Source organism: Meleagris gallopavo, chromosome 2, assembly GCF_905368555.1.
Source record: "Meleagris gallopavo chromosome 2, MGAL_WU_HG_1.1, whole genome shotgun sequence".
NCBI classification, from domain to species: Eukaryota; Metazoa; Chordata; class Aves; order Galliformes; family Phasianidae; genus Meleagris; species Meleagris gallopavo.
The window spans coordinates 2,326,399-2,352,011 of NC_139405.1; the positions used below are offsets into that span (position 1 = coordinate 2,326,399).

The following is a 25,613-nucleotide window of genomic DNA, read 5'->3' on the forward strand; positions in this document are numbered from 1 at the left end:
CTGGAGGGATGGCAGGTTGGCTGCATTTGTCTGAGAGCTGCCCATAGCAGCAGGTTGGGCTGTGGCTGGAGGTGCTTTGCTCTTCCTTTCAGGTTATCAGCTGCGATCAGAGAGCAAATGCCTATTTTCTTCGTATTTGAAATAGTGATATATATACTTTTTTGTCACTACTGATGATCAGCTTTTTTTTAATGATCCATCATCCCAAACGGGGCTGCTGAGAAGAATTGCTATGAAAAGTGAAGGTGGGGAAAAAACTATACAGTGAAAATATGGTACTTGGCCGTACTGTGTAACTGGTGAAAACTTTCTTTAAAAGTTTAAAGGTGGATTTGATTTTTAGTGGTTTAGATAAGATTATGTTATGGTTGCTAACACTCCATCCACTACTGAGATAACACAACACAGATTTTTCTACATAGTTACCAACCTCCTTATCCATACTTAAAAGATGTGCACAGAAAGGATGTTCAGGATAAGCATGTAGAGGCGTATCTTTGTTGCAAAAGATGGTAATGATTTCATTTTCAGTGGGAGTGCAACAAAACGCACATCGTAGTGTTGGCTTGTGGTGCTGCTATGACAGAGGGTGGGTGGCCGAAGGAGATGCTGCAGACCGATCCTGATGCTATTTTGTGAGAGAAACGTCAGTCTTTGCTTTCAGGACTCGGTGATGGACTTTGTGCGGGTAGCAGCACTGGGGCTGGGCTTTAAGAACGTGAAGTGATGTGTATAACCTCACGATGTGTATTATCTGTGCTACAAGGACGTAAAGGCTCGGTTCGACGGGCTCAGAACCGCCCAACTCGGGACCTGAGAGGCGCGAGGATTCGGGCGGGCACCGCCACAGCCCCGCCCCGCCCCGCCCGCTGCCGCCGTCCCGGCTGCGGCGCCGAAGCAGCTCCCGGCCGCCGTAGCCCCTGCGAGGGGAGCCCGTGGCCGGGCTGGAAGGAAGAGAAAGGCGGCGAGAGTCGGGTTACAAGATGGCGGCGGCGCCGCGGTAGCTGCCGAGGCGGCGGAGCGGCGCCAGGGAGGCCCGAGCCGGGGCGCGGCGTCGCCCTCTCTCCGGCGGGGAGCCATGAAAAGCGGCGCGTTAAAGGCCCCGCGCTGCCCCTGAGCGGCCGCCGCCCCGCTTCCAACCCCGCTCTCGGCTCCATCGCCCCCCGGAGGCGGAGCGGGCCCGGGGCCGGAGCGCGGGCCCGAGGCCGGGGCCGCACCATGTCGGACACCCGCCGGCGGGTGAAGGTCTACACCCTGAACGAGGATCGGCAATGGGACGACAGGGGCACCGGGCACGTCTCCTCCACCTACGTGGAGCGCCTCAAGGGGATGTCGCTGCTGGTGCGCGCCGAGTCGGACGGTGAGAGCGTGGCCGGGGCTGCGCGGAGGCCTCGGCCTCCTCCGGGCCGCCTCCTCCGGGCCTTCCCCTTTCCCTTCCCTTTCCCTGTCGGCGGTCCGGAGGCCCCCGGCCTCTCCCCGCCTGCCCTGCGCTGCTCTGCCCGCCCGCTGCTCCTTCCTGCCCCTGGCCGAGGGCAGATGGAGCTGCTGCACGTGACGACATCTTGTTCGGCTCCGGCAAAGACTGCTTTTCGGTTCTGGAGCGCCCTTTGCTTTCCCTGCTCGGTGCTCCAGGAGGGCTTTTTCTACGCTAGGAATTCACTGATGCTATCCGGAAAGGCTCAGGTCGTGTTGTGTGTTGTTGCTTTATGTTCTAGGGTCACTGTACGGCTGTGTGCCTGGCAGAGGGCACGCTCTGGCCGCTCAGCAGCCAACAGGTGCCAACGTGCTGAATAAAGCACCTCAGAGCCTACGGATTGTACCGGAGCTGTTGCCAGGATACATACACTGCTCACAAACCCAGTGTCGAGCGTTGGGTTTATCTGGATGATTCACTTGTGAAGGGCAGTTGAAGGAAATAAAAGCAAATGGCCCCACGTGGCTTGTGTGGGCAAACATGTTTTCATTCTGTGCAGCGTGTTCCCTGCTGTGAGTTTGTATGCATTTGTTACAGGGCCCTTAAAGCAGTTAATTGTCACACTGGGTTCCTGAGGAAAACGTGGTGTGGAGAATTTTGAGTTTTACTGTGGGTGTTAAATCTTGTTTTATCTGGCTTACTTAGAATTATGTCTAAAGCATATTGTTCTGTAGGACTTCCTGGAAGATGTGGTTTAGGCTCAAAACGTGTTGGTGTAAGATCCATGGAAATGTTTGCTTTGTTAAACTCAGTGTCTTCATTACTTTTTCAGGCTCACTACTGCTAGAATCGAAGATAAATCCGAACACTGCATATCAAAAACAGCAGGTAAGTATCTTTACCAGGCTTCAGCTTCTCTGATTACTGATGCTCAGTTGTTTCGTGCTCAGACTGACTGTCCTGCAGGAAAAAAGAGAGGTGTGATGTGCACTTGGTGGTGTGCTTTTTCGTAGAGGTGAAGAACTTAAGTTAGGAGCTTGTAGATGCTGTCTGGCTTCGTGTTCTAGAAATATCGTTCTCCTAAAAAACCCTTTTGGAATGAAGGCTTTGAAGAGCATCTGTGTGTATTATTTGGGTAAATATTGGCCTTGTTACAAGAAAATTAGTTAGAAACATAGCCTGTAGTGGGAGATGGGGTTGTGCATGTGAAATAACTGACACATGAGGAAGGTAACAGTTCAACTGCCTTGTGATTTCTGCTGTGTTTATTTCCACTATTCTTTCTTTGACAGTAATACGAAGGAATTTGAGGGCCTTGTTATTGTTGCTGTTGAGCTCTTGCTTTAAGCCTTGAAACCCCCTGCTCTCCTCAGTGAGATGCCTGCAGTTGGGGGACTTAGCTGCACAGTTGCCTTTCCTGGGGGTAAGGCTTCTGCAAAACAAAGGAGCAAAACAGTTGGGAGCTATGTTATGAGGTCATCTTTTTTAATACACTAAAACAGTCTACCAAATCTCTTGCTTTTGCTGCGTTTTTTCCTTTTTCTATGTTCCATTTTGATGTCTCTGCCTACATTGTTCTCATGATTTTGTACTGTTTTTTTTCCTGTCTATTTCTTTGTTCTGTTTCTTTTGTTCAGTGTTTTATACCACTCTTCATCATTATGCTGTCCAGAAGCATTTCAGCTCTAGAAAACAATTTCATTTTCTTCCTAAATCATTAAGAGCCTGTTGAAGTGTTTCGCTTTGGATTTTTTCAAAAGACAGATGACAAGTTATGTTATGAGGATTTGAGGAGAGGGGCCTTCATGCAGGCTCTGGAACGCAGATTGGCTGCAGGCAGACTTAGGCTCATTTCTCAGAAAGCTGCTTTCTGCGGTTTCCATTTTTCTCTGGTGAGGTGTTGGTGTATTCAGTCAGGTGATGCTTGCTGGCTTTTCTTGGGTGGGTGGCAGGAGATATTCGTGGGAGTTCTGCAGGGTTCTGCGAGTCAAAGGCCTTGAGCTGCTTCCTGTTTGGTTCAGGAAGCTAACGCCTAACATAAACACCAGTGCAGGCTGCCTTGCTGCAAAGCTTGAAGTGCTTCCTTTTGCTGCCTGTCCTCTGAAATCCTCAGACAGCTACTTGTTTGAAAACTTTCTTTACTTAACTGAGAGAAGTCTCAATTGACTTAATTAGGTGGTTGGCTTGTTGTTGTTGTTGTGGAAAAGTCTATTTAGGCTGTAGTTCTAAAAACCTTATCTTAGGCTGAAGTTTGTTTGGGTTGGCTCTTACTGTCAGTTCTAATGCTTCTTTGCCCTTGTGGCTGAGTGTTTACTTTGGTTCTCACTCTTTTGGGGAAGTCTTCATTTTTTTGTTTTTATTTTTAAGTAATAATGATGGGAGTTTTCCAGAGAAAGGTTCGAGATCTGTCTCATTTCTGAACTCAGGCTGCTTTTGTTTGACTAGTGCTTGGTCTTCAATTTGTATGTGCCTACTGCAAAGAGCCAAACCTTTGGCTGTCCTGTGCTTCAGTCTCAGCTCAGATTGTGCTTCTCACAAGTCCATTTCTCAGCAGATGTTATTAAAACGGTGGGAAGAATCAGGCAAAATATTTTGACTGACCAGATAAGAACACGGATTGTCTTTCTGTAGCACCCTGGCTGAGGTCTGCTGTGCAGGCAGCCTGAGGACTTGGAGGCCGTGCCTATCTGTCCAGGCCAGGCACTTCAGGTGGTGTCAGAGTTCAGCTGCAGATTTCATTAAGGTGCCTTTCACCTTGGTTTGGGGGAAGCCACAAGATGGTGTGGCTTGACAGAAGGGAAGCCTGCCCTGCCTACGCATTGTGAGTGACTTGAATCCACTTACAGAGTAGCTGTTGCTTCAGTTGTGATTTGCATAACATTGTTCTGTGGGTGGGGGAAAAAAAAAAAAAACCTGATATTTAATCAGTGTACGATTCCCAGTTTGTGCTAAATAGTACTAGAACTGTTGGTTAATTGTAAACAAAACTGCCTTCTCAAATCCCGCTTGTGTTGCCTGGCTTTGTGCAGAATTCTGTTCTGTCACAGCCTTAGCATGCAATAGTCATGATCTTTCCTCACAAGAAACATGACATAGGTGGCAGACTGCTCAGCACACAGCCTGGAAGAATCTCTGATTCCGTGTCTGCAAACAGCAAGAGGCACCCTAAGAGCTTTAGGTCACCCTGCATTTGGGGCTTGGGCTCTGAGAGCAACACTCCTCTGCTGAGCACGGGGTGGTTGCCAAAGGGCAGGGTCAGATGTGCTCTGGAGGCTCTGGCAGGAGCAGTTTCAGAAGTTGTTGCCGCACCCATCTGTTGTTCCACCCTCTGCTTGAGGTTACTGTTCCCTGGCAGGGCTGGCAGAAGGGTGGATGAGTGCTGCAGTGAAATCAGATGGCTCTGCCTGCTTTGTTCCTGCCGCGCGGCTCTGAGGGCGGTCGTTTTCAGCTGTGTGGCTTTAAGTCTTGAAGCTGCTACAGAAATTCTCACTGTGCACAGTGATGGTGGAGCTCCCCGAAAGGAGCATTACCTATTTTCAGATGTAGGATGAGGGATGCTCTTGAAGCACGGTTGCTGTCATTCAGGTGACATCAGAGCAATTTGCTTCAGGCAAAGTCAGCGGAGTTGCTTGAGGCTGGGATTCGATATGCTTCCAGTGGTGCAACGCTGTGCTTGTTTCAACTGGGCCAGGGTTGGTTTTCTTCATGGTGTCTGCTATGATGGTATGTTGTGTCTTTGGGAGAAAAATAGTGCTGATAACATGCCAACGTTTGAGTTGTTGGTAAGTAGTGCTGCACGGAGCCAGCTGAGGGCATTTCAACTTCTTGTACTGTCCTGCCAGCGAGGGGCTGGGTGGCACAAGGAGCTGAGAGGGACACAACCAGCACTGCTGATGGATAGTCCATACCATGTGGCATTACATAAAAAGCTATAAAGATAGAGGGAGTTGGCTGGGGCTTTGCAGCCGGTGGCCATGGCTGGGCATCAGACTGTGGGTGGTGAGCAAACCATGTTGTTTATCAGTTCTTCTGTAAACATAATTATCATTTCTGCTATTTCTTTCTTCCTTTTCTCTTACTAAATATGTTTTATCTCAACCCATGAGTTCTGTTTTGGTGTTTTTTGTTTTTTTTTTTCCCCCAGTTCTCTCCCCCATTCCACTGGGAGGGGAGGGAGGGAGTGAACAGCCACATGGTGCTGGGTTAAACCACAGCAGACTGAAGGCAGCCAAGCAGTTAGCGTGAGCATTCATGCAGCTGCTTGGCAGATCAGCTGTAGGATCTGATCCCACCAAACATCTCTTTCTGCTGGCTGAGCTACCTGCCTCTCTCCCCCTCTCTGCTAGCACTGGAGGAGAGCAAGGGGCTGACATGGAGACACTGAGAGGGAGCAGCAGGCATTTGGTGATCCTCCACTGAAGTGAGGAGAGAGTGAGGTGCTCTTAGAGCTCGGGTTGTTGATCTGAATTACTCTTTTTCTTGCTTTGTGTTGTGTTGTATCGTTTGAGTGAATTCAGGAAGATTGCTGTTGCTCATCTGAGCACGTGAAGGAGCTGGGCCTGGGATGTGTCAGTCTGTGATGCTGGGTGCTCTTGGGTCATGCAGGAAGCGTAGGGATGACGGGTAAATTCATTGTTGGTGTGGAACAGTTATTTTCAGATGAAACTGAAGAAGACAACAGGCAGCATCTTGCCTATGAGCTATGAGTGGGAGAGTTTAAAGAGAGCAGGAAGGATCCTGGTTGCTCTTTGCAGTTCTTCTCTGTGCTTATGTGTTGGAAACACTTAAGACAGTTTATGTTTTAAAATCCTTTGGAAATATTTTTGGAGAAACTTACAGAACTTGTGCAAGCATTGCAGAGTGCAGCAGGCACCATTCAGTAACTCAGAATTCTCACCAAATGTTTAAGCACAATCTCTGTGGGTGCGTGCAGTCATTGAAGTCACTGATGTGTGTCTGGTACTTGTGTGATCCTGGGCTGTGAGCAGGACTTCTTCACCCCTGTGTTCATTAAGCTTCCTCTGGGATTCAGCTTACATGCAGCAGCATTGATTTGCGAGCATTAGGGCATCAGTGGTTTCACAGAACACTTTCAGGTATACGTTTCCCATTTTGATCTTTGCAATTCCCAAGAAATTGTAATTAAGAATTCTCTTCAGTTGAATTAGTCTGTAAAAGACAAGTGTTTTTAAGGAGGATGTTACAGGAAAGACAAGTTGATGCTATTAATTTGCAGCATCATTTATATCATTCTGTTTTACCCTATTGACTGATTTTATGTTGTAAAATGCCTTCAGGTGGTAACAGGCATCCCACAGCACACGTGTACTTGAATGATTCCAAGCTCTCTTCAGATAGCCTATATCAACTCTATTGATCAAAATCATTGCTAATGTATTTGGTATCAAAATGTACATATTCTGTTTTCACTTCCTGCAAATAAGCTCCTTTGGCAACTCTGAGTGACCACTTGGGAGACCTCTTTCTGCTGTGTTCTTTGGATTCCGTGGCAGCTCAGTTGGATTCGAGGCGGGAGCCGACTGGATTTTCAGTTTCTGCAGTTTCCAGCTGTTCCTATTCCTTGAAGGCCAGTTCCCTGCTCTCTCTCAAATGTCACATCACTGTAAACATGGGCTGAGCTGTCCCTGAGCCAGAGACGAGACTCAACAGCTGTGAGCAGGGTGGTGCCAGCCATAGGAAGCTGTGCTGTTTGCACACGTGGGTCAACCCCAAAGCAGGGAAAATGTAGCAGGAAAATGCAAGTGTTCTATGAGGCACTGTAGTAAAAAAAACAGCTCTTGTGAGCAGTGCAGGGAGCTCAGTGCTTTGCTAGGGAAGACCTGTCTCTTTAAGGAAAAGTAGACAGATATGGGAAGAAATATTGAGCTTGTACAATTGCTGTTGTTTAGTGTGGCTTGTGGTTTTCCTGTGGAATACAGAAGCTGATTTAGTAGTAGGCTATCATCAGCAAGGTTGCCATGTGAGAAGAGTATGCATGAGAAGCTGAGATGGAAGCACAGCACTGCGTTTGGCTGTTGTGAGAACACTGCAGAAGCTCCATGGAGAGCTGCTGGCATGTGGTGCTGCAGCAGTTGTTTGGCACACTGTGTGGGAGGAGGGTCTCACTGTGAGCCATGCAGCTGCAGGTCAGCTCCCTGCTCCCTGAGCTGTCCCCCAACTGCTGCTGGGTCTGCTTGCAGCACCTGAGCTAACCCAGCTTGGGTCAGGGAGGATTAAGGAATGCTGACTGTGACAGGGAGCAGTGGGGATCACCTGGGAAGGCAGTAATCCCTTCCTGAGACCTTCAGGAGAAGGCTTCTTCCCTTCAACGTGGGATGGGCCAGAGTTGAGAGCCCTTTGGGGTAAGGATGAGAGGGAGAGGGCACTGGGACCTCTGTTCCTTGTTGCCTGCTGCTTTCCTTAACACACTGGGTGTCTATAAGCTGCTCACTTGTCTGCTTGGGTTTGATTGCTGAACTTAAAAACGTCACTCAGGTATTTTGTTTGTGACAAAAATGATATACGAGGTGAAGGATCAATACTTACAGGCCTCCCTGAGTTGTGTGCTTAGTATTGTCCTCAGCAAAAGTAGGAAGCGAATTACCTTATTGACATCAAGCAGGGGTTTACTGGGGCTTAAAACAAGTTGTGGTAGCAGTTCAGGAAGTCATCAGATGTAACAGCATTGAACATTTTGCTGGAGCTCACAAAACCAGCAGAGAGCAGATGGCTTGAGGCACTTTGATGGGTTTATTGTAGGATGCAGAACTGCATATTTGGGTGTCCAAGCACAGGCTTCATTCCTGACCTGGCAGCTCTGCTACAGACCTGGTAACTCACATGTTTTGAGCCATATGCACTGAAATTCTCAGCCACTCTGAATTAAGTTACGTTAATGCAGCTTTGCTCTGCAAGTGCCATTGTTCAGTATGTGTTTGAATGGCCTTGTTTTGGAAATATTCTACCCTAAATGAGGAAGTTGGGCTTGTTTCAAAACAAAAGACTGTATTGGTAGTGTCATATAGTGAGACAAGTCAGAAGATGTTTTAGGTGCCTGCTAAGAGGAATGCATGACTTAGAGCAGCATGTCACCTAACAAAACCTCATTAAAAAAGATCTTCTATAGTCTATGCAGAAATTCTGATGTAAAATCTGTTGTTCAAACGTGCAAATTCAATTAGTAGAGGTGGTTATTACGGAGGAAAAGAAAACTTGCTCAGTTGAAAATATCTGTTGCCAAGGTGTTTGTGGACTTGGTAGTAACTTACTGCTTGAGTTACATAAAACTTGCATGTCTTTCAGTTTAGAAAAACATATTGCATGTGTTTAGGTTTGTAATACTCAAAGCTTTTATTCTCACATTGTTACAGCTGTATTAAACTTCTTCTGAGAAGGAAATGATAATCTTTTACTTTCATCCACAGCTTCAGAAGAATTTCAGGTTTTTTGTATTTACGTTACAAATTTACTTAACTTTTTGTGTGCATTCATGTGCACAATCAGAACTACTGTGTGTTGCAGAGAAATGCCATTATGAGTGTTTTCAATATGGAAAGATAACATTCATAAAGCAAAAAAAAAAAAAAAAAAGGTGATGTCCCTTAGAGCAAAACAAAAAACTTAAGATTTCAGTGACTAAAGCTATTACAAAGGTAACAAATTATTACTTATTCCTTAGATGTGATTCAACAGAATACAGTTAAATCCCTGCTGAAGATCTGAACTGTCTGAGAGATGAATGTATTTGTTGTTTTTTTTTTTTTGTCTTAAACAGGACACCTTGATTGTTTGGTCAGAAGCAGAGAACTATGACTTAGCACTGAGTTTTCAAGAAAAAGCTGGCTGTGATGAAATCTGGGAAAAAATCTGCCAGGTACACTTAAAATTTCCTATTGTTTCTTGCAGATGTTTTAGTGTCTTCTGTCTTTTCATGTATTTGTGTTGTACTTTTAAAACCTATTTGTAAAATAAGCATGTCTTTGTCATTGCTTTCTGTGGCTTTTCTGTGTAAAATCTTAAGTTGCCACTCTTTACAAAATCTGTATTTTTCACAGTTGGCCTTCCTGCTCTTAAAATCAGCAAGAGAAACCCAGATTTTGACTTTTTTTTAGATTAAAAACTAGAAAACCTAGAGTGCCAGATTTTAACTGTCCTGTGGGGAGCTAGCTGGTTGTAATCAGTTGTAATATGTGTGGGAGTAGCTCTCCCTCAGTGAGAGGCACTGCTGGCATTGCTGACTGAGCTCAAAATGTCAGTCATTTTTCCATCAAGGCCTAGGTCTTACTGACCATATCTTAGGAATATTTCAGTCTGCACTGTATTAGTAGGTAACAGAGTTCACATCTCACACTTTCGATTCTACTAATAGCAGATCAGTGGAGTTACTACACCTGTGTGTACTTCACAGAAGAAACCCAGACTTTTGTGTCAGAATTGATCCTAATTGTCTCAGATTCTGGAAAACACTAAAGCTGTAACTAAAGAAACTTAGAACTCAGGATTCTGAGCAGTTTCCTTTGAACAAAATAGCTGATTAAGATGCTTTCTCATACTCCAAAGCATGCTGAGTTTGAATCTTCTCAGTTGTGAAATACTGAAAGGAACTGATGCTAGTAGCTGCAGATATGTCTAATACATAGGCCAGGTTTTCAGTTAGTCCTGTGTGGGGCTGATCTGGTAATCAGTCTGAAAGGAAGGACTTCATGTGGTCAGGTGGTGCCAGCCATTAGCCTTAGTTCTTTCATTGGATTTCAAAACTCTTAGCACTTTGAGACTCCCCTTTGGGAGGTGATCCTTTGTGGGAGAGGTCTGATAGGAGTTTATGAATCTTAGGGCGAGTAAAGGAAATAAAAAGTACAGGGTGTGAGAGTAGGCTGGGGGAAAGAGAGGAGCATGCTCAACAGAACGAGAGTACGGAGTAGGAGTCAGTTGCATCCCTCTTTCCCCGTTCAGTTTGGGCATCCATACCTTTATGCCTTTGTTCTTGGTCTTTTTCTTACGGTTCACATCATGTTAGCATAGCTGTGGGCTCTTACCATGACTTTATAGCCTAGTCTTCCCTTCTGTTTGAGATACTGAAAGAAGGCTTTGTTATGCCCTTCTTTACTTTCTGTATTTTATCTTCAGGGTGCTTCAGATTTCTTTGTTGCACAGATGTGGTTAGGTTTGGTGGGTTTGTTTGTTTGATTTTTGACAAATACCTACTGGAGGTAATGGTAGTGACTTCTGTAGAATTCACAGGCAGCAGACTTAACTGTTCTTCCTCACGGCTAGAAACTTTCCAGGCAGCTGAAGGCATGAAAGGATTTATGTACGTTATCTGCTTGATTTCTCTTAAGTATGTAGTGGGATGAGACAGTTAACTGTGCACTGTTTTTAGGTTCAGGGTAAGGATCCTTCAGTGGAAGTCACACAGGACCTTATCGAGTCTGAAGAGGAGCACATAGAAGAGATGCCCGAAACCAGTCCTTTGATCGACCTTCCTTCTTGTGAACTCAACAAACTTGAAGAGATTGCTGACCTAGTTACCTCTGTTCTCTCCTCACCCATCCGTAGAGAAAAGCTAGCACTGGCCTTGGAGAATGAAGGCTATATTAAAAAACTATTGCAGCTTTTCCAAGTCTGCGAGAATTTAGAGAACACAGAAGGCTTGCATCATTTGTATGAAATTATTAGAGGAATTTTGTTCCTCAATAAAGCAACTCTGTTTGAGGTGATGTTTTCTGATGAGTGTATTATGGATGTTGTTGGATGCCTTGAGTATGACCCTTCTTTGGCTCAGCCAAAACGGCACAGGGAGTTCTTGACCAAAACAGCAAAATTTAAGGAAGTTATTCCTATAACAGACTCTGAACTCAGGCAAAAAATCCATCAGACTTACAGGGTACAGTACATTCAGGACATCATCTTGCCGACACCATCGGTTTTTGAAGAGAACTTTCTTTCTACCCTTACTTCCTTTATTTTCTTCAACAAAGTTGAGATTGTCAGTATGTTGCAGGTAAGTGATTTTTAATATGCTATAGATTCTTGATGTGTAGATGCATCTAGGTGCAGTTTGGAAACTGATTATGGCTCTTTTAACACTGTGAAGTAGTTGTTTTCCACTGATTTCTGATACCTTAATTTTATTTTTGATTTTTAAAAACATTAGATTTACAGGCTTTCAATATGTTGTAAATAATTTATTGTACTGATTCCTGATGCTCATGTTATAATACGAAGTAGTTAATTCACTGGTTTTCTCTTTCTGCTGATATCCCACGGCAATAACACAAAATATTACAATTCCAAGGTCCTGAAAAATATCCTGAAGACTTCACAGTCAGAAACAGACTTAAGAGCAGCTGATTGTGGCAGACAAATTGGACTATGGAAAGAGCCTTAGATGTGAAATGCTCTGCATGCATGTAGTGATGATTTGGGTGTTTTCAGTTCATATTTTGTTGTGCAAACCGAGGGCTACCAAAGTGGTTTGGTTCTGTTTGTGGTCCATTTACTTTGGAATATGGCACATTTATGTGGAGCAGAACTTTACAGACGTGTCAGTTTTCATTTGAAGAAAAGAATGTTGAAGTTGTGGAAGGAAGTAGGCTGTGGAGAAATAACATTGCCATGAGGAGTGTTTCTAAAGACTGCAGTAGAGGAGCAGAGAGAAAAAACCCAACAACCTAGAACTACTCAAACACAAAGGAACAACAAAAGGCAGTTACGTGGATGAGCTTTGAGGCTTCTTTTTACTTGGGTTGAATAACAGAAAGAAGCAAAGTAGGTCTCTCTTGCAAAAAGAATGATTTGGTTAAGTAAATCTTTTCCATTTTATTATTTTGCATTTGTAACTTTTCTAAATCTAAAAATACATTCAGTGTCATTTTCCTAGGGCCACAGTCCTACTTCCATTTAGAGAGATACTGAAAAAAGAAAAGGTTTTCATATTCCATTTAAGTTTTACTGTACTGAACATTTAATTGTACCCTAGCAGAAAACTCTCACTTCCTGGCTCTTCTCTCAGGTACTCTTCAAAGGAAGCTCTGGGACTGTGGCAGTTCTGTGCTGCTCTGTCACTGCCATCTGGGCTGTGGTTGGGATGAGTGGATGGCACACAGTTTATGTAGAGTTAGGACTGTAATTGAGGCTTGCACATTGGTCTACAAGTGGCATTGATACCTACATCAGTTAACCTGCCTTGAGGGTTACACAGAAAACACAGACAGGTTGCTGGCTGTCGTAGCTCTGGGGAGCTGCGTGGTGGTGCTAACAGGAGGTTCAGGACTTTTCCCACTTTCCTGGTGTAAATCAGCTTCTTTGTGTGGCATAAGAATCCTGAAGCTCCTCTGGGTTTGGTGTAGAAATTAGAAATCTTAGTGCCTTAGGCATACCAGTGTTTTCCTAGGGAACACAGCCATAGGAGTAACAGGTTGTGCAGCAGCAGGGCTCTGTGATGGGTGGGAAGCAGAGCTAGAATAGAAAGTGAGCCTGGAGCCGTGCTGTGCTCCAGGACACGAGGACTACAGCTGCAGCAGCTTTACACAATCTGCTTGTTGTGATACGATTTTTTTAACAGGCTTAATTTAGCTGTTAAGGCCAGCAATGCTTAAAATAAACCAATAAGTCTTTGCAGGTCATCTTCCTTCTGACGCTGATTCAGGTATCACTCGTAGTAAAGCGTAATGTTACCATTGGCCTTCAGATTTGTATTGTGTTTGGAGAGTACCAGGCAGTTTGGTTTGAAAGAACACCAGCACTATTCCATGTAAAGGAGTATGGGGAAGATCCTCATGCAGAGAGCAGGTGGGAGGCAGCTGCTGAGAGGTGGGGCTCATCCTGGTGTTCTGTGCCTTGGCCGTTAGGCAGTGGTGTGACCAGAACATCTGGCAGGAAATGAGTTGTTGTCCCCTGTGCAATTGAGGGGTATCCCCTGGCAGTAAATTATCTTGGTGTGAAAAGCAAATAATCAGAAAAGTTTTCCTGATGGGTGAAAGCTGAACTTGGTACAAGTAGGGGAGCTTGGCTTGCTGAGAAGAGCTTTGCTGCAGGGCTGTGCAGTTGTAGCCAACAGGAAGGACCTGTCCAGCACAGGGAGGGAGCCTGGAGTGTTAAGTGGCCACTTCTGACACTGTGCTGCCTGCTGGTAGCAGGACATCACACAGTGAGCCTGTGGTGCTGTGAAGCACTGCGAGTGGAGTGCTGGAGGAGAGCAGAGAGACGTGAGGTCTGCTGAGTCCTGCTAGGAGGCAGGTCTGGTGGCTTCGCCCATCCTCAGCTTCATCTGTGGTGCTGCTGCACAGCGTGAGGACTGAAAGAGTGCACTGGAAGTGATGTTTGTAAACTTGCATTCTTGCCTTTCCCTTTTTAATGATCAAATGTATATATTTATTGACCACATCTACAAGTACATATTTTTTCCTTTCTAAGAAGCGAGCGAGTAGTTAAGCTTGACTGTATAGTGTCAGCCTGTAAAGGCCAGTTCGATGTGTAAGCTGTCTTGTGTAAGTTGTTTTCCTTTTGTGTTACACAGGAAGATGAAAAATTTTTGTCCGAAGTTTTTGCACAACTAACAGATGAAGCTACAGATGATGACAAACGATGTGAATTGGTAAGTCCTTGTGCTTGGGACTTCTTGGAGTACTTTAATCGTCAGGCACAAAGCGGGAACACTGGAGCTGTGCTGCCTCCAATCAGGTGTTTCTGTAACCCTAGAGGGAACCATTCTAATGTGGCATCGTCTTTGATTTTGTACTCACTAGAAGAATATTTCTTGTGAGGTAAAAATCTGATTGATTTGTTCTCAGTAACTGGGAACAGTGCTAAGCTAAAGTCCTAAGCTTGAAGGTACGCTGGTTGGTGACAAGCTGCATGTGGTGCTGTCTGGATCCAGGAATGGGACTTAGAGATCCCTGTGTGTCCCTTCCATCTTGACATATCCTGTGAATGATCCTAAGTGCTCTTCAGCATGCTCTCTCCCTAAGGCTTACCATACAGTTACTGCTTTTTCTCATTGTATTTTGCTCAGTCAGTGAGATGTTTCAGCCCTGGGGCCAAGGGTTAGCAATGGTCTCTTAGTATGTACATTACAAACATAAAATCACAGAATGGCCTGAGTTGCAAAGGAGCACAATGCTCATCCAGTTCCAACCCCCTGCTGTGCACAGGTCACCAACCAGCAGCCCAGGCTGCCCAGAGCCACATCCAGCCTGGCCTTGAATGCCTCCAGGGATGGGGCATCCACAGCCTCCTTGGGCAACTTGTTTCTCTCTGACTCTTTATCAGCTTAAATTGCCTTACTAAAATCTAGAGTGACTGTTTTCAGCAAGGGAGAACGTTTGTTCTTTTAACAGAAGGCAAACTGCAGAAGTATAAATCCTTCCTATGCTAAATGTGATAAAATAGCTACAAGATGACTGTCCTACTTAAATTCAGCCTCTTAACAGATTTTGTTAACTGCTTTGGCTTTCCTTTCATCCTTAATGTTGCCTAACTGATGTTGAACATTGGAGGAGAGGAGCAGAGCAGTCCCTTTACCAGGCAGGCATAGACCAGCCAGTACAAAACTGATACAAATCACAACCATTTCATACTTTGAGTGTTTCCTGAATCAAATGCTCATTTTTTCCCCTGTGTTACAGGTTAACTTTTTCAAGGAGTTCTGTGCATTTTCTCAGACATTACAACCTCAGAACAGAGATGCATTTTTCAAAACTTTGGCAAAGTTGGGAATCCTTCCAGCTCTTGAAATTGTGATGGTAAGTGAAAATTCAGAACTGTTTTTATTAAAAGGGGGGAAAGTGTGTGACCTCTAATCAGATCTGCCCGATAGCTTTCTGTAAGTTTCATTGGATGACTTTGTTCTTCTGAAAAGTACCAGAGGATATGCAGGTGGCCCCACTTCATTGCAATGACTGTTTTGACTTTGTGTGATGATGCAGTCCTCTTGACAACAAGTGTAAAATTCAGAAAGGATTCTTTCATGTTTCAGCTCAGTGTTGTTGTTGTTGTAGTTGGAATAGGACCAAAGGAGTATTTTTAGATAATCTTGACCTCTTATCTGTTCCTATCCTATCCTAATCCTGCCTTTTCAGTGGTATAAAGCAGATTAATCCATCTTAAACAGCAATGTGAAAACATGCTTTTTCACTCCTTTGGTTGAAGCATCTGTTGCTGCTTGATGTTACAACTTGTGTGTCATTGCTGTTGTTGGAAGCTATGTATTCTGTTTGTTTTAATATTCGAGAAGCAACCTGTGATATTAATGTTCTTTGGTAACTGTTGTATAAATGTAAAAGCAATATGAATGTTAAGTGATTGAACAAATTCTGATCTTGTGGTTCTTTTCCATGTGTAGACTGCTTCAAGTGTTTCCCATCCTGTTAATTTTCTAAGCTTAGAAACTGTACATTTTCTTGTTGTCTGAGTGAGATACAAATGAACTTATACTAAAATATGTAATTGGTTCTTTTCTACAGAACTCTGTGTAACAGTACTGGCATCTTCAGTGCCATGGGGAATAACACCAAATAACACCAAATGAAACATTTCTTGCCTAAATTAGAGGTGTCAAATCGACAGACATCCCTGTGATCTTCTAAAGGATGGAAATGATGGGGAAAAAAATCACTTCTTTCTCCTGTCACTGTTCTGCTGCTGTATAAATCTTGATAATAATGTGTTCTCAAAGCTTGTAACTCCCTGCTAAATTGATCTCATTTTCACTAGGGAATGGACGATTTGCAAGTTAGATCTGCTGCTACAGATATATTTTCTTATCTGGTAGAATTTAGTCCATCCATGGTCCGAGAATTTGTAATGCAAGAGGCCCAACAGAGTGATGATGTAAGTAAACATGTTGTAAAGTTGGTTGAATTCATTAAATATATTAGTTTTAAAACAGAACAAAAAAAACCACAAACCAAAAGGCTCTCTGACACTTGAGATACATTTAGTCCGGAAAAGTAGATGTCAGATACAAACATTTCTGAGCATGGTGGAATCCCATATGTTCACAGCAATAAGTTCATAGCTCTTTCTAGCAGTGATTTTTAGTTGAGTTGGGTTTTGCATGACAAAAACTCCAAAGTTTAAGTGCAGCTCTTTCCATTTTCACATTTTGCTTCATTATTGGAGGGGAAAAAAAAAAAGAACACCTTGATGTGGAAGCTGTGGAAGTCATTGGGCTACTGAAACCGTGCCTCATTTTTAGCTTTTGTTTTTTCAGGACATCCTCCTCATCAATGTGGTCATTGAGCAGATGATCTGTGACACTGATCCTGAGCTCGGCGGGGCTGTTCAGCTGATGGGGCTCCTGCGCACTTTGATAGATCCAGAGAACATGTTGGCCACAGCTAATGTAAGGAAACACAAAGGGGTAAAGACACTTCACCATCTCAGCAGAAATAAAAAAAAACTGGTTTTCGTATTGTTGTTCTCATCAGAGGATCAAAAAAAGAATATTTGTTACAGTGTCAATTTTAACAAGCTATAAAAGAAACTGAAACTTCCTTTGGTAACATGTGGACATGGCATTGCTCAAGAGTTTGTTAACAGAAACAGCTGAAGGCTTCGGTGAAATAACACCAGTTTGATCATAACTCCTGGTAGCTGAACTGTGGATATGTGGATAAGAGAGTGCAGTAGGGTCTGTGTTATACCAAGTTGCTGTTTCCATACCAATGGCACAATGCAGCTGCTACTAGCACCATGCCAGAGTATTTCATAGAATCATAGAATGGCCTGGGTTGCAAAGGAGCTCAATGCTCATCCAGTTCCAACCCCCTGCTGTGCACAGGTCACCAACCAGCAGCCCAGGCTGCCCAGAGCCACATCCAGCCTGGCCTTGAATGCCTCCAGGGATGAGGCATCCACAGCCTCCTTGGGCAGCCTGTTCCAGTGCCTCACCACCCTCTGGGTGAAAAACTTCCTCCTAGATGTAATGCATATTTAATGTGTGTTGTCCTTAAGAAGGCACACTGTGTGTTGGTGGGCATGCACAATATAGAATGTAAGGAAATAGACAAGGTGATGCTTGTTGTGATGTGATGTGTTGCAGGTGATTATGGGTAAAATTAATGCCCTTAGAAGTGGTTTAAGCAAACTCTGTGAAGCAGTGAGAGTACAGACTGTCTTTCAGTGTGTTTGCATCCACTGTGTTTTTTTCTATTGGTATTTAAGTTGATTTGGTGTCTTAGATCATTTTCCCAAAATACAGAAATACATCTTGAGAGGGATTAATATTGCAGGTCCAAACAAATAGATGCAGGCAAACCAGAGAGGGTTGGGTACAGTTCTCAATGCCTCCATTGCTACTGCTTTTTAGTTAAGAGTATACACGCAGTTGCCAATGCTTAATATAGTTTTGTTTCTTTTAGAAAACAGAAAAAAGTGAATTCCTCAACTTCTTCTACAACCATTGTATGCACGTTCTTACTGCTCCACTTCTGGCTAATACATCAGAAGATAAATGTGAAAAAGGTAATATTGCTTTTGGTTTTAAAATCTTGTTTTTTGAGCTTAGGAAATACCAACAATGAGCCCGTGATACATCCCCCAAGATGGGGAATGTATGTCCTGGAAACTGCTGGGCCTTCGTGAGCACAGAGCATTCACAGCCCGTGTTGCAGCGCTGCGTGGTGACGTGCAGGTCTGTGCTCTCACACACCTGCTCACGTGTGCCACGAGCTGTGTGCCAGTGTTAGCCAGGCAGTAAAAGGGGATGTTTGCCATAAAGCTGTGTCTGTAGCTCATGGGGGGCTTTTGGAAGAGCAGATGCAGAAATGCTGTGATGGTATGGGAAGTTACTGTCAGCTCAGGTGATTGACTGAACCCTGGATGAGGCAACAGAGGAGAAATGCTGAAGGAAAGCTCTGCCAAGAGATACTTGGAGCTCCTTTTTCTTTGCTCTAACTTGGTAATGGTGAATGAATTGGCACTTAATTATATAATTAGCACTCACATCAGTTGAATGCTTTACAAAGATGTTTAATGTCATGGCACCTCTGAGTCAGGCTTTTTTTAAAGCACTTTTTCAAGGGATGAAAGGAATGGTTTTGCAGATGTGTTTGATTTGGTCGTACCCATCTTCTCGTGGTTGAGTAGATAAAAACCAAATGTGCGTTAACTGAGAACAGAAATAGAATATCTAGAGTATTCATTTGGAGATATTTGAAGAAAATAGAATTAGCTGTGTAGGAATAATATTCCTCAGTGTTAGATTACATATTTTCACCTAGTTGCATTGGACATTTTGTAACACAAATGGACTGAGATGTCAGCTGGCATGCATTCTGACTGTATGATTGCTTCCCTGTAGCTCAGAGTTTTGGTTAAATTAAAAGCTTGAACAGCTGGTAGAACTACTTATCCCTATCTTTTGCATATTTGCAGTGCTTTGAAAACTTTTTCTTACGTTTGCTTTATTTTCTATTTATCAGATGCAGTAGTTGGGTCCACTAAGAGTAATACAATTTGTCCTGGTAAGTTTTAATTGATCTTGAGTTTTGAACCTCGCTCTGTATCATACATATCTTCATTTAAAGAAGGAAATTCATCTTGTTGCTTAAATACTTATTGTTAAAGGAGATGTGGGTGCTGGGTTTCATTTGAGGTAGCAAGAAGCTGGAAGAATATTTTCATCTATTTCTGAGTAGCTGTGTTTTTTCTTTTCCCCTTTCCAGTCTCTCTTGCTTCTGAAAGATCCTCCTCTTTAGTGTCTGTTCTTGTCTACATTTTTCTTGTAGATAATTACCAGACAGCACAACTGCTCGCCTTAATCCTGGAGCTGCTTACCTTCTGTGTGGAGCACCACACGTATCACATCAAGAACTACATTATGAACAAAGATTTGCTAAGAAGAGTGCTGGTTTTGATGAATTCAAAGCACACTTTTCTGGCCTTGTGTGAGTATGGAGCTGCCACAGTTTCCTTCCTCAGGATGTTTTTTGTACTGCATGGGATATGTTGTAAATAAAAGGATACGCCTCAGTTCAGAGTTGGGGTAAATTTCTGTTTTTATAGTCTGAAAAAAAGAAGTGGCAGGTATCTGTTACTGGAGTTAATGGGAGTGGTGGAAGGAGAATGATTGCAGCTGGTGATGTGGTAGCAGGGATCTGTTGTGATCATCTGTGTTAAGTGGAAGTCCTGTCTTTTCTAAGTAACTTCCTAAATCTGGTGCTGCACCTGGGGAGCAAATGGACTGGATGAAACGTGGTTCTGGAAGGTGCACACAGAAGCATGGGAATGAACTAATTTAATTTTACACTCACTAAGGTTTGTTACTGCACTACTTCAAAAAGAACGTGATGGATTCTGATTGCATTCAGAGACAGAGGAAAGTCAGAGAATGGAGGAGGAAACCAAGTGAACCGTCTGCAGATGTTTCATCCAAATTCTTTTCAGTTCTTGCCAAGAGGGGCAGATTGGAGGCTGGATGTGTAGTTACTCTCTCGTTTCTTTCCTCATATAGGTGCTCTTCGCTTCATGAGGAGGATAATTGGCCTAAAAGATGAATTTTACAACCGTTATATCACCAAGGGAAATCTCTTTGAGCCGGTTATAAATGCTCTGCTGGATAATGGAACCAGATACAACCTGCTCAACTCTGCTGTGATTGAACTGTTTGAATTCATCAGAGTGGTACGTAGTTAAGCAGCTTCTGCAGCTCTTGTGTGTATTTTTGTATATATATATATATGCACACAAGTCACCCCAGGTAGAAGAACAAAACGCACGTATTTCACAGGAATTAAATATTTAATAGTAATTAAAGTCACAAATTAAAATCCCGGAGAGAGATTAAAAATAGAAAAGAGGCAGTACACTGCTTCGTGCTTGTTTTACTCGATCATTCTCTGAAGATAAATGTAGAAGCCTTATTTATACCCGTGTCTCTGTAGAAGATAGCATCCTGGAGACAAAATTCTTGTAAGTGGCTGAGTTGTTTGAGACCAGACTTGGAAGTGAGGAAAATGAGACCGATTTGGCTGTAAATTGGAAAGATCATGCTCTCTGAGATGGTGTCAGCTCTGAAACAATGGCTGTTCCACTGGCAGCACACGGACAGGACAGACAGTGCGAGCAGGAGCACCCTGTTATAGCTGTTATACTGTGGGGTAGGAAACAAGGACTTAGAACAGGTCCTGGGCTGTGTGCTGCGAGCACGTTGGTGTGGCAGTCTTCTCAGAAGTCTCTGTGGCCTGTGAAAATGAAGGCACTTCTTAGATGTAGGGTATTGTAGTTGCTGCCCTTCCCAGAAAAAGGAGAAGTGTGTTGTATTTTCAGATGTCTTTTGCCCTTGTGGTCTGAGTGTTAAGGCTTACCCAACAATTAGACTTATGGTTGGACAACTGAACAAAAGGTGCCATGTTCCACAGGTGCTGATGCAGCTATTTAGAACTATAAAGAGAAGTTAAACTTAGGAGAGAGCAGGGCCTAATGAAACTTTTTTTTCCTCAATTAAGCCTAGTCTAGGATAGTGAATATCATGGTTCAGTCAAAATATAACAAATAGGGTTGGTAAAATACAGAGTGTTATCTGTTAATCCGAGAAATACTATGAAAACAGCAATTGATTTTTACACTTTTTACAAGAATTGTGGTCACAGAATGGCTTGAGTTGGAAGGGACCTTAAAATGTCCCTTTTCCCCCCCCCACCCCTACCCTCCAGCACTACTCCTGCCATGGGCTGCCTCCTACCAGCTCAGGCTGCCCAGGGTCCATCCAACCTGGCCTTGGGCCCCCACAGCTCTCTGGGCAGCAGTGCCAGGCCTCACTGCTCTTTGAGTGAAGAATTTCTTTCTAACACCTCACGTAAATCTCCCCTCTTGTAGTTTAAAGCCATTCCCTCTTGTCCTACCACTACATGCAATTGCAAAAAGTCCCTCTCCAGCTTTCCCGTAGGCCCCCTTTAGGTACTGGAAGGCTGTTCGAAGGTCTCCCCAGCACCTTCAGCCTTTCTTCATAGGAGAGGTGCTCCATTCTCTGAGCATCTTTGTGGCCTTCTCCTGGACCCTCTCCAGCAGCTCCACATCCCTCCTGTGCTGGCCTGGTTGCAGTGCTGCAGATGAAGTTTCACAAGGGCAGAGCAGAGGTGGAACTCCACCCTGCCCTGCCCCTGCTGGCCACATAATTCTTAATTCTCTTAGGACAATTAATCAGTTACTTCTAAAATTAATCAATTCTAAAGCTTTCTGAACTTCTGCAGACTTAAATATTGCTTTGTTCTTATGCAGGAAGATATTAAGTCGCTTATTGCACATATAGTTGAAAACTTTTATAATGCACTTGAATCTATCGAATATGTTCAGACATTCAAGGGGTTGAAGACAAAATATGAGCAAGAGAAAGACCGGCAAAACCAGAAACTGAACAGGTAATAAATATAGTTTGCAATGCTACTATTTAATGTCATGTAATATCAGCTTACTGCTGTTTTTTTGGTTTTGTTTTTAATTCTTTCATAAATGTCAGAAAAAGCAGGAAGCTGTGGTTGAGGTGTGAGCTTCTTTGTATTTTTATATGTATTAAGAGTAAACCTACATCTGGCTTTCATCATTGGCCTACTGTTGTACAGTTCAGTTTGTCAGCGCATTAAATGTTAGCCAGAAAACATTCAGCTTAAAAGAGCAGAATCTGTTTCATTCCAAGTTAGGCCTCAGTCTGCTTTCTTGCCACTTGGGGTGTTGGTTAAACTGTTGGTGGCAGAATGGAATGGTTTACCTTAAGGCATCAGAAGCCATTTCTTACCTGTCGGATCCTGACACTTGAACCACATGTTGTGTGTCTCTTACAGTGTTCCATCTATATTGCGTAGCAATAGATTTCGCAGAGATGCAAGAGCCCTAGAGGAGGATGAAGAAATGTGGTTCAATGAAGATGAAGAGGAGGAAGGTGAAGCTGTTGTACCTCCAGTTGAGAAGTCTAAACCAGAGGATGATTTTCCAGACAGCTACGAAAAGTTTATGGAAACTAAAAAAGGTATTTCCTCCATTTCATCTCACCGCCACTGTATTTACTCTGTGCGAGACGTGTAGAGTGTTGTGTGCTCACACCTGGGGTTTGAGTCACAAGCAGGAGGAAAGGTGTTCTGCAGCAAGGGATGAACTGCCAGTGTGTCTTTGCAAGCCAGGTGAGGATTAAAACAAGACTCCAGACATGTGCCTGGTTTAACTGGGATTCAAAACCACATGTCTTTGTGTTTGTGTCCTGGGTGAGCACCATCTGTGCCAAAGCTGTACCGTTCTTACTTGGAATGCTGGCACACTTTGCCTGAGGTCAGTGAGCAAGCTGCTCGTTGAAACCAGAATTTTAGAAAAAGGCTGCTTCTGCCCCATGATGCAGTGATGTGGATTGTGCTTCGTGGCTGATACTTAAGCATGAAAATTCTGTCCCTCAGCTAAAGAGAGTGAAGATAAAGAGAATCTTCCCAAAAGGACTTCAGCTGGGGGATTCAAGTTCACTTTTTCCCACTCAGCCAGCGCAGCCAATGGTGCAAACGGTGCAAACAGCAAATCTGTGGCAGCTCAGACATCACCAGCAAGCTCCAACGGCTCCTCTTCCAAGAACGCCACCCTGACCACAGCAGTGACAGCCACGAAGGTGGGAGATCTGTGTGAAAACAGCTGTCCTCACGTAGGGCAGCAGAGCTGCAGGTCGGCACTGGTCTCTGGGCGGTGCCTTACTGCAGCGTGCGTTTGTCTGTGCCCTGCCTGGCTGAATGCCTGCTGCTTTGGGGAAGGTTGGAAGTAGTGAGTGGGGATGGGAACCTGCTGTTAATCCACTGGGCTGTCGTCTCTCATCTTTTGCATAACTCCACTGCTCCCAGTCCTCAGCTTTTCCAAGTCCATTCCTGCTTTGTGTGTGTGACTTACTTTTCTTGTACATGCTTTATTTGCATTGTCAGCCTGAAAGCTCTGGAGAGGTTGGAGAAGAGTGTGCTAAAATGTTTATTGCACACTCCTGAGCCTTACCAGGAAAATGTGCGTGTACACATTAGGTTCTGTAGCAACGATTTGAGCTTACAGTGATCTGAAATAATTCTGAGGCCGGATACAGAGGAGCAGGGATGCTTCAGTATTTTCTTTTGCCCTTGAGATTGAAAAACATTCTGAACTCATGGGTCTGTGAATGGAAAAGGCATCACCAAGGACTACGCAGTCCCCGGCCTGCAGATAGCACTCGGTGTTTGTAACTCCTTAGAGTAGAATTACTTTAACCTGACGGAAAGTTGTAAAACCAAGCACTGGTAGATTTGACTGCCATCCTAAGAAAAGCCTGGCATTCTGCAGGCTCATGTGTCCTGGGTGAGCTGCAGGGGGGGGAGGCATGCACTAAAAATGACACCACCCTGGGTATTTTTTTGAATGTGAGATTTGTTCTTTTTCTTTGGATTGGCAGGGAAGTCTAGTTGGCCTGGTGGATTATCCTGACGATGAAGATGACGACGAAGAGGAAGAGACGTCTCCAAGGAAAAGATCTCGTCTGGGTTCATAAAGGAAACCAAACCTTTGGAATAAAAACTTTTTATTACGGGGTTTCAAATGCTGCAACTGTTTTAAGAGCTAAAAAGAATCTGATTGAGAAAGCTTTCTCCCACGAGTACATGAGATAACGCAAGGAGTAGCAAAAGAAACTCGGTCTGTGAGCTAGAAAGGGTTAGTTCTGTAAACACAAGGCTTCCAAGGAACTGAATGTCTTTCTAGTAAGTAAGGAGTCTGCCATTCAGGCTGTCAAGAAAAAAAAAAAAAAAAAAAAAAGAAAAAAAAAGGGTTAGTATTCACACACAGAACCTGGATGATGGCTTCTCAGCAAGGAAAGTCTCAGGTGTTGGGAGGGCGTGGGGGGGAAGGGAACGATTTCTAAAAAAAAAAAAAAAAACTATTGCAGGGTTTCCCCATTGTTTAACAGAACTAGGAGAAAAAATCAAGCTTAAATTTTGAACCCGGTAATCTTAATTTTGTAATGGTGCTGTCACATTGTGTTCTTTTAGCAATGCCTCTTTAAGAAAAAAACTGAAAAAATTAAAAAAAAAAAAATTAAGGGAAAACTAACTGTATTTGCATAAGAACAATCTAGATTTCTGGGACCATTTATTACAAATTTCTCATGGTCGGAGGGAGGGACACTGCATTTTTAGTGCATGCTCAGTTGTTTTGGTTTTGTTTTTTTTTAAAACAATTAAAAATCAGTTTAAATTTCTATTTTCCAAGAGGATAAAACAGAAGCTGGATGCAGGAATAGATGGTTCTGCTTGGTTGGTTGTTGTTTTTCTTTTTGTTCCCCCCAGCCCCCCCCCATTAGATATCCAGTAATAACTAAGCCAAGGACTGACTGCTTCCCAAACATCTGCAGGGACTGCTGTGTTCACAGCACACGCAGAGCTGTCGGCTTCACGCTGTGGAAGACGCGGAATCGGAATCATTTTCTGCTTCGTTAAAACGAGCTGCAGCTTCTCAGAGCAGATTTCCCTGTTTGCAAGTTGACATTGCATAGCTGAGGTGGTATTAAGAAACACTAACGGGTTTTTCTTAGTGATGGGTTTAGTGGCGTTTAACAGCAAAGTCTGTTTGGACCAAGGTGGAATTCCAGGAGCAGAAGAGCGGTCTTTGGGCAGAATCAGCAGGCAGCACCTGTCTGGGTGCGAGATGAAAGCTGCTTTTTAAAGACAGAAAATAAAAGTACATTCCACGTAGGTAAATGAACCGCAGCCAAGCGAGGTGAGCTGAGAGAGGCAAACGGTCCAGGGTTTTATTTCAAGAACAGGAAGCGAACTGTAAATATTTTAATGTTAGTTTGCCCATATGTGGCCTGAGATCATGAAGAAGGGAGAGGAAACTTCCCACCACGTGATGTCAGAAACGTTTAAAAAAGAATGAACTACGAAACCAGCTGCAGTCCACCACATAGATCACTCTTGTAATGTGTTATGGGTCCATTTCTCCTGGAATAGTCTGAACTGAAGCAGTTTCTCTGTTTTGGAGATTTTGTAGTTAATTTTAATTTTAGCTATCGTTTGGAAAAAGATGGGCTGTCTGTGTAGATATGAAGTATAGTTTTTCCATAAAACAGAAGTTTATTTTGTATTAAAAATACCACTGTACTTGTTTTACACCATTTGTATACACGTGGTGATATTAATGCTGACCTGTACAATTCAGGAATTAAAATGTGACCCTGTAATTCCATAATTACTGCTTTTGTTTGGTTTGTTGT

The 25,613-nt window shown here is 43.6% G+C and overlaps 1 protein-coding gene across 3 annotated transcripts; it reads left to right on the plus strand.

The window, feature by feature from the left end:
- Positions 1 to 881: 881 nt before the first annotated feature.
- Positions 882 to 25,588, plus strand: PPP4R3B (protein phosphatase 4 regulatory subunit 3B). Of its 3 annotated transcripts, none has more exons than XM_085218563.1 (16): positions 882 to 1,360; positions 2,247 to 2,302; positions 9,189 to 9,287; positions 10,794 to 11,414; positions 13,932 to 14,009; positions 15,040 to 15,156; positions 16,127 to 16,243; positions 16,626 to 16,775; positions 17,776 to 17,878; positions 18,838 to 18,879; positions 19,144 to 19,302; positions 19,869 to 20,038; positions 21,635 to 21,774; positions 22,195 to 22,379; positions 22,876 to 23,000; positions 23,799 to 25,588. In XM_085218563.1, the coding sequence occupies exons 1-16, from the start codon at positions 1,219 to 1,221 to the stop codon at positions 23,892 to 23,894; spliced, it is 2,400 nt and encodes a 799-aa protein (XP_085074689.1). In that variant the 5' UTR covers positions 882 to 1,218; the 3' UTR covers positions 23,895 to 25,588. The 3 variants fall into 3 exon arrangements, with proteins under 3 accessions (XP_085074689.1, XP_085074687.1, XP_085074688.1); XM_085218561.1 differs by having other exon boundaries at positions 886 to 1,360; positions 22,798 to 23,000; XM_085218562.1 differs by having other exon boundaries at positions 887 to 1,360; positions 16,626 to 16,757; positions 22,798 to 23,000.
- Positions 25,589 to 25,613: the final 25 nt, after the last annotated feature.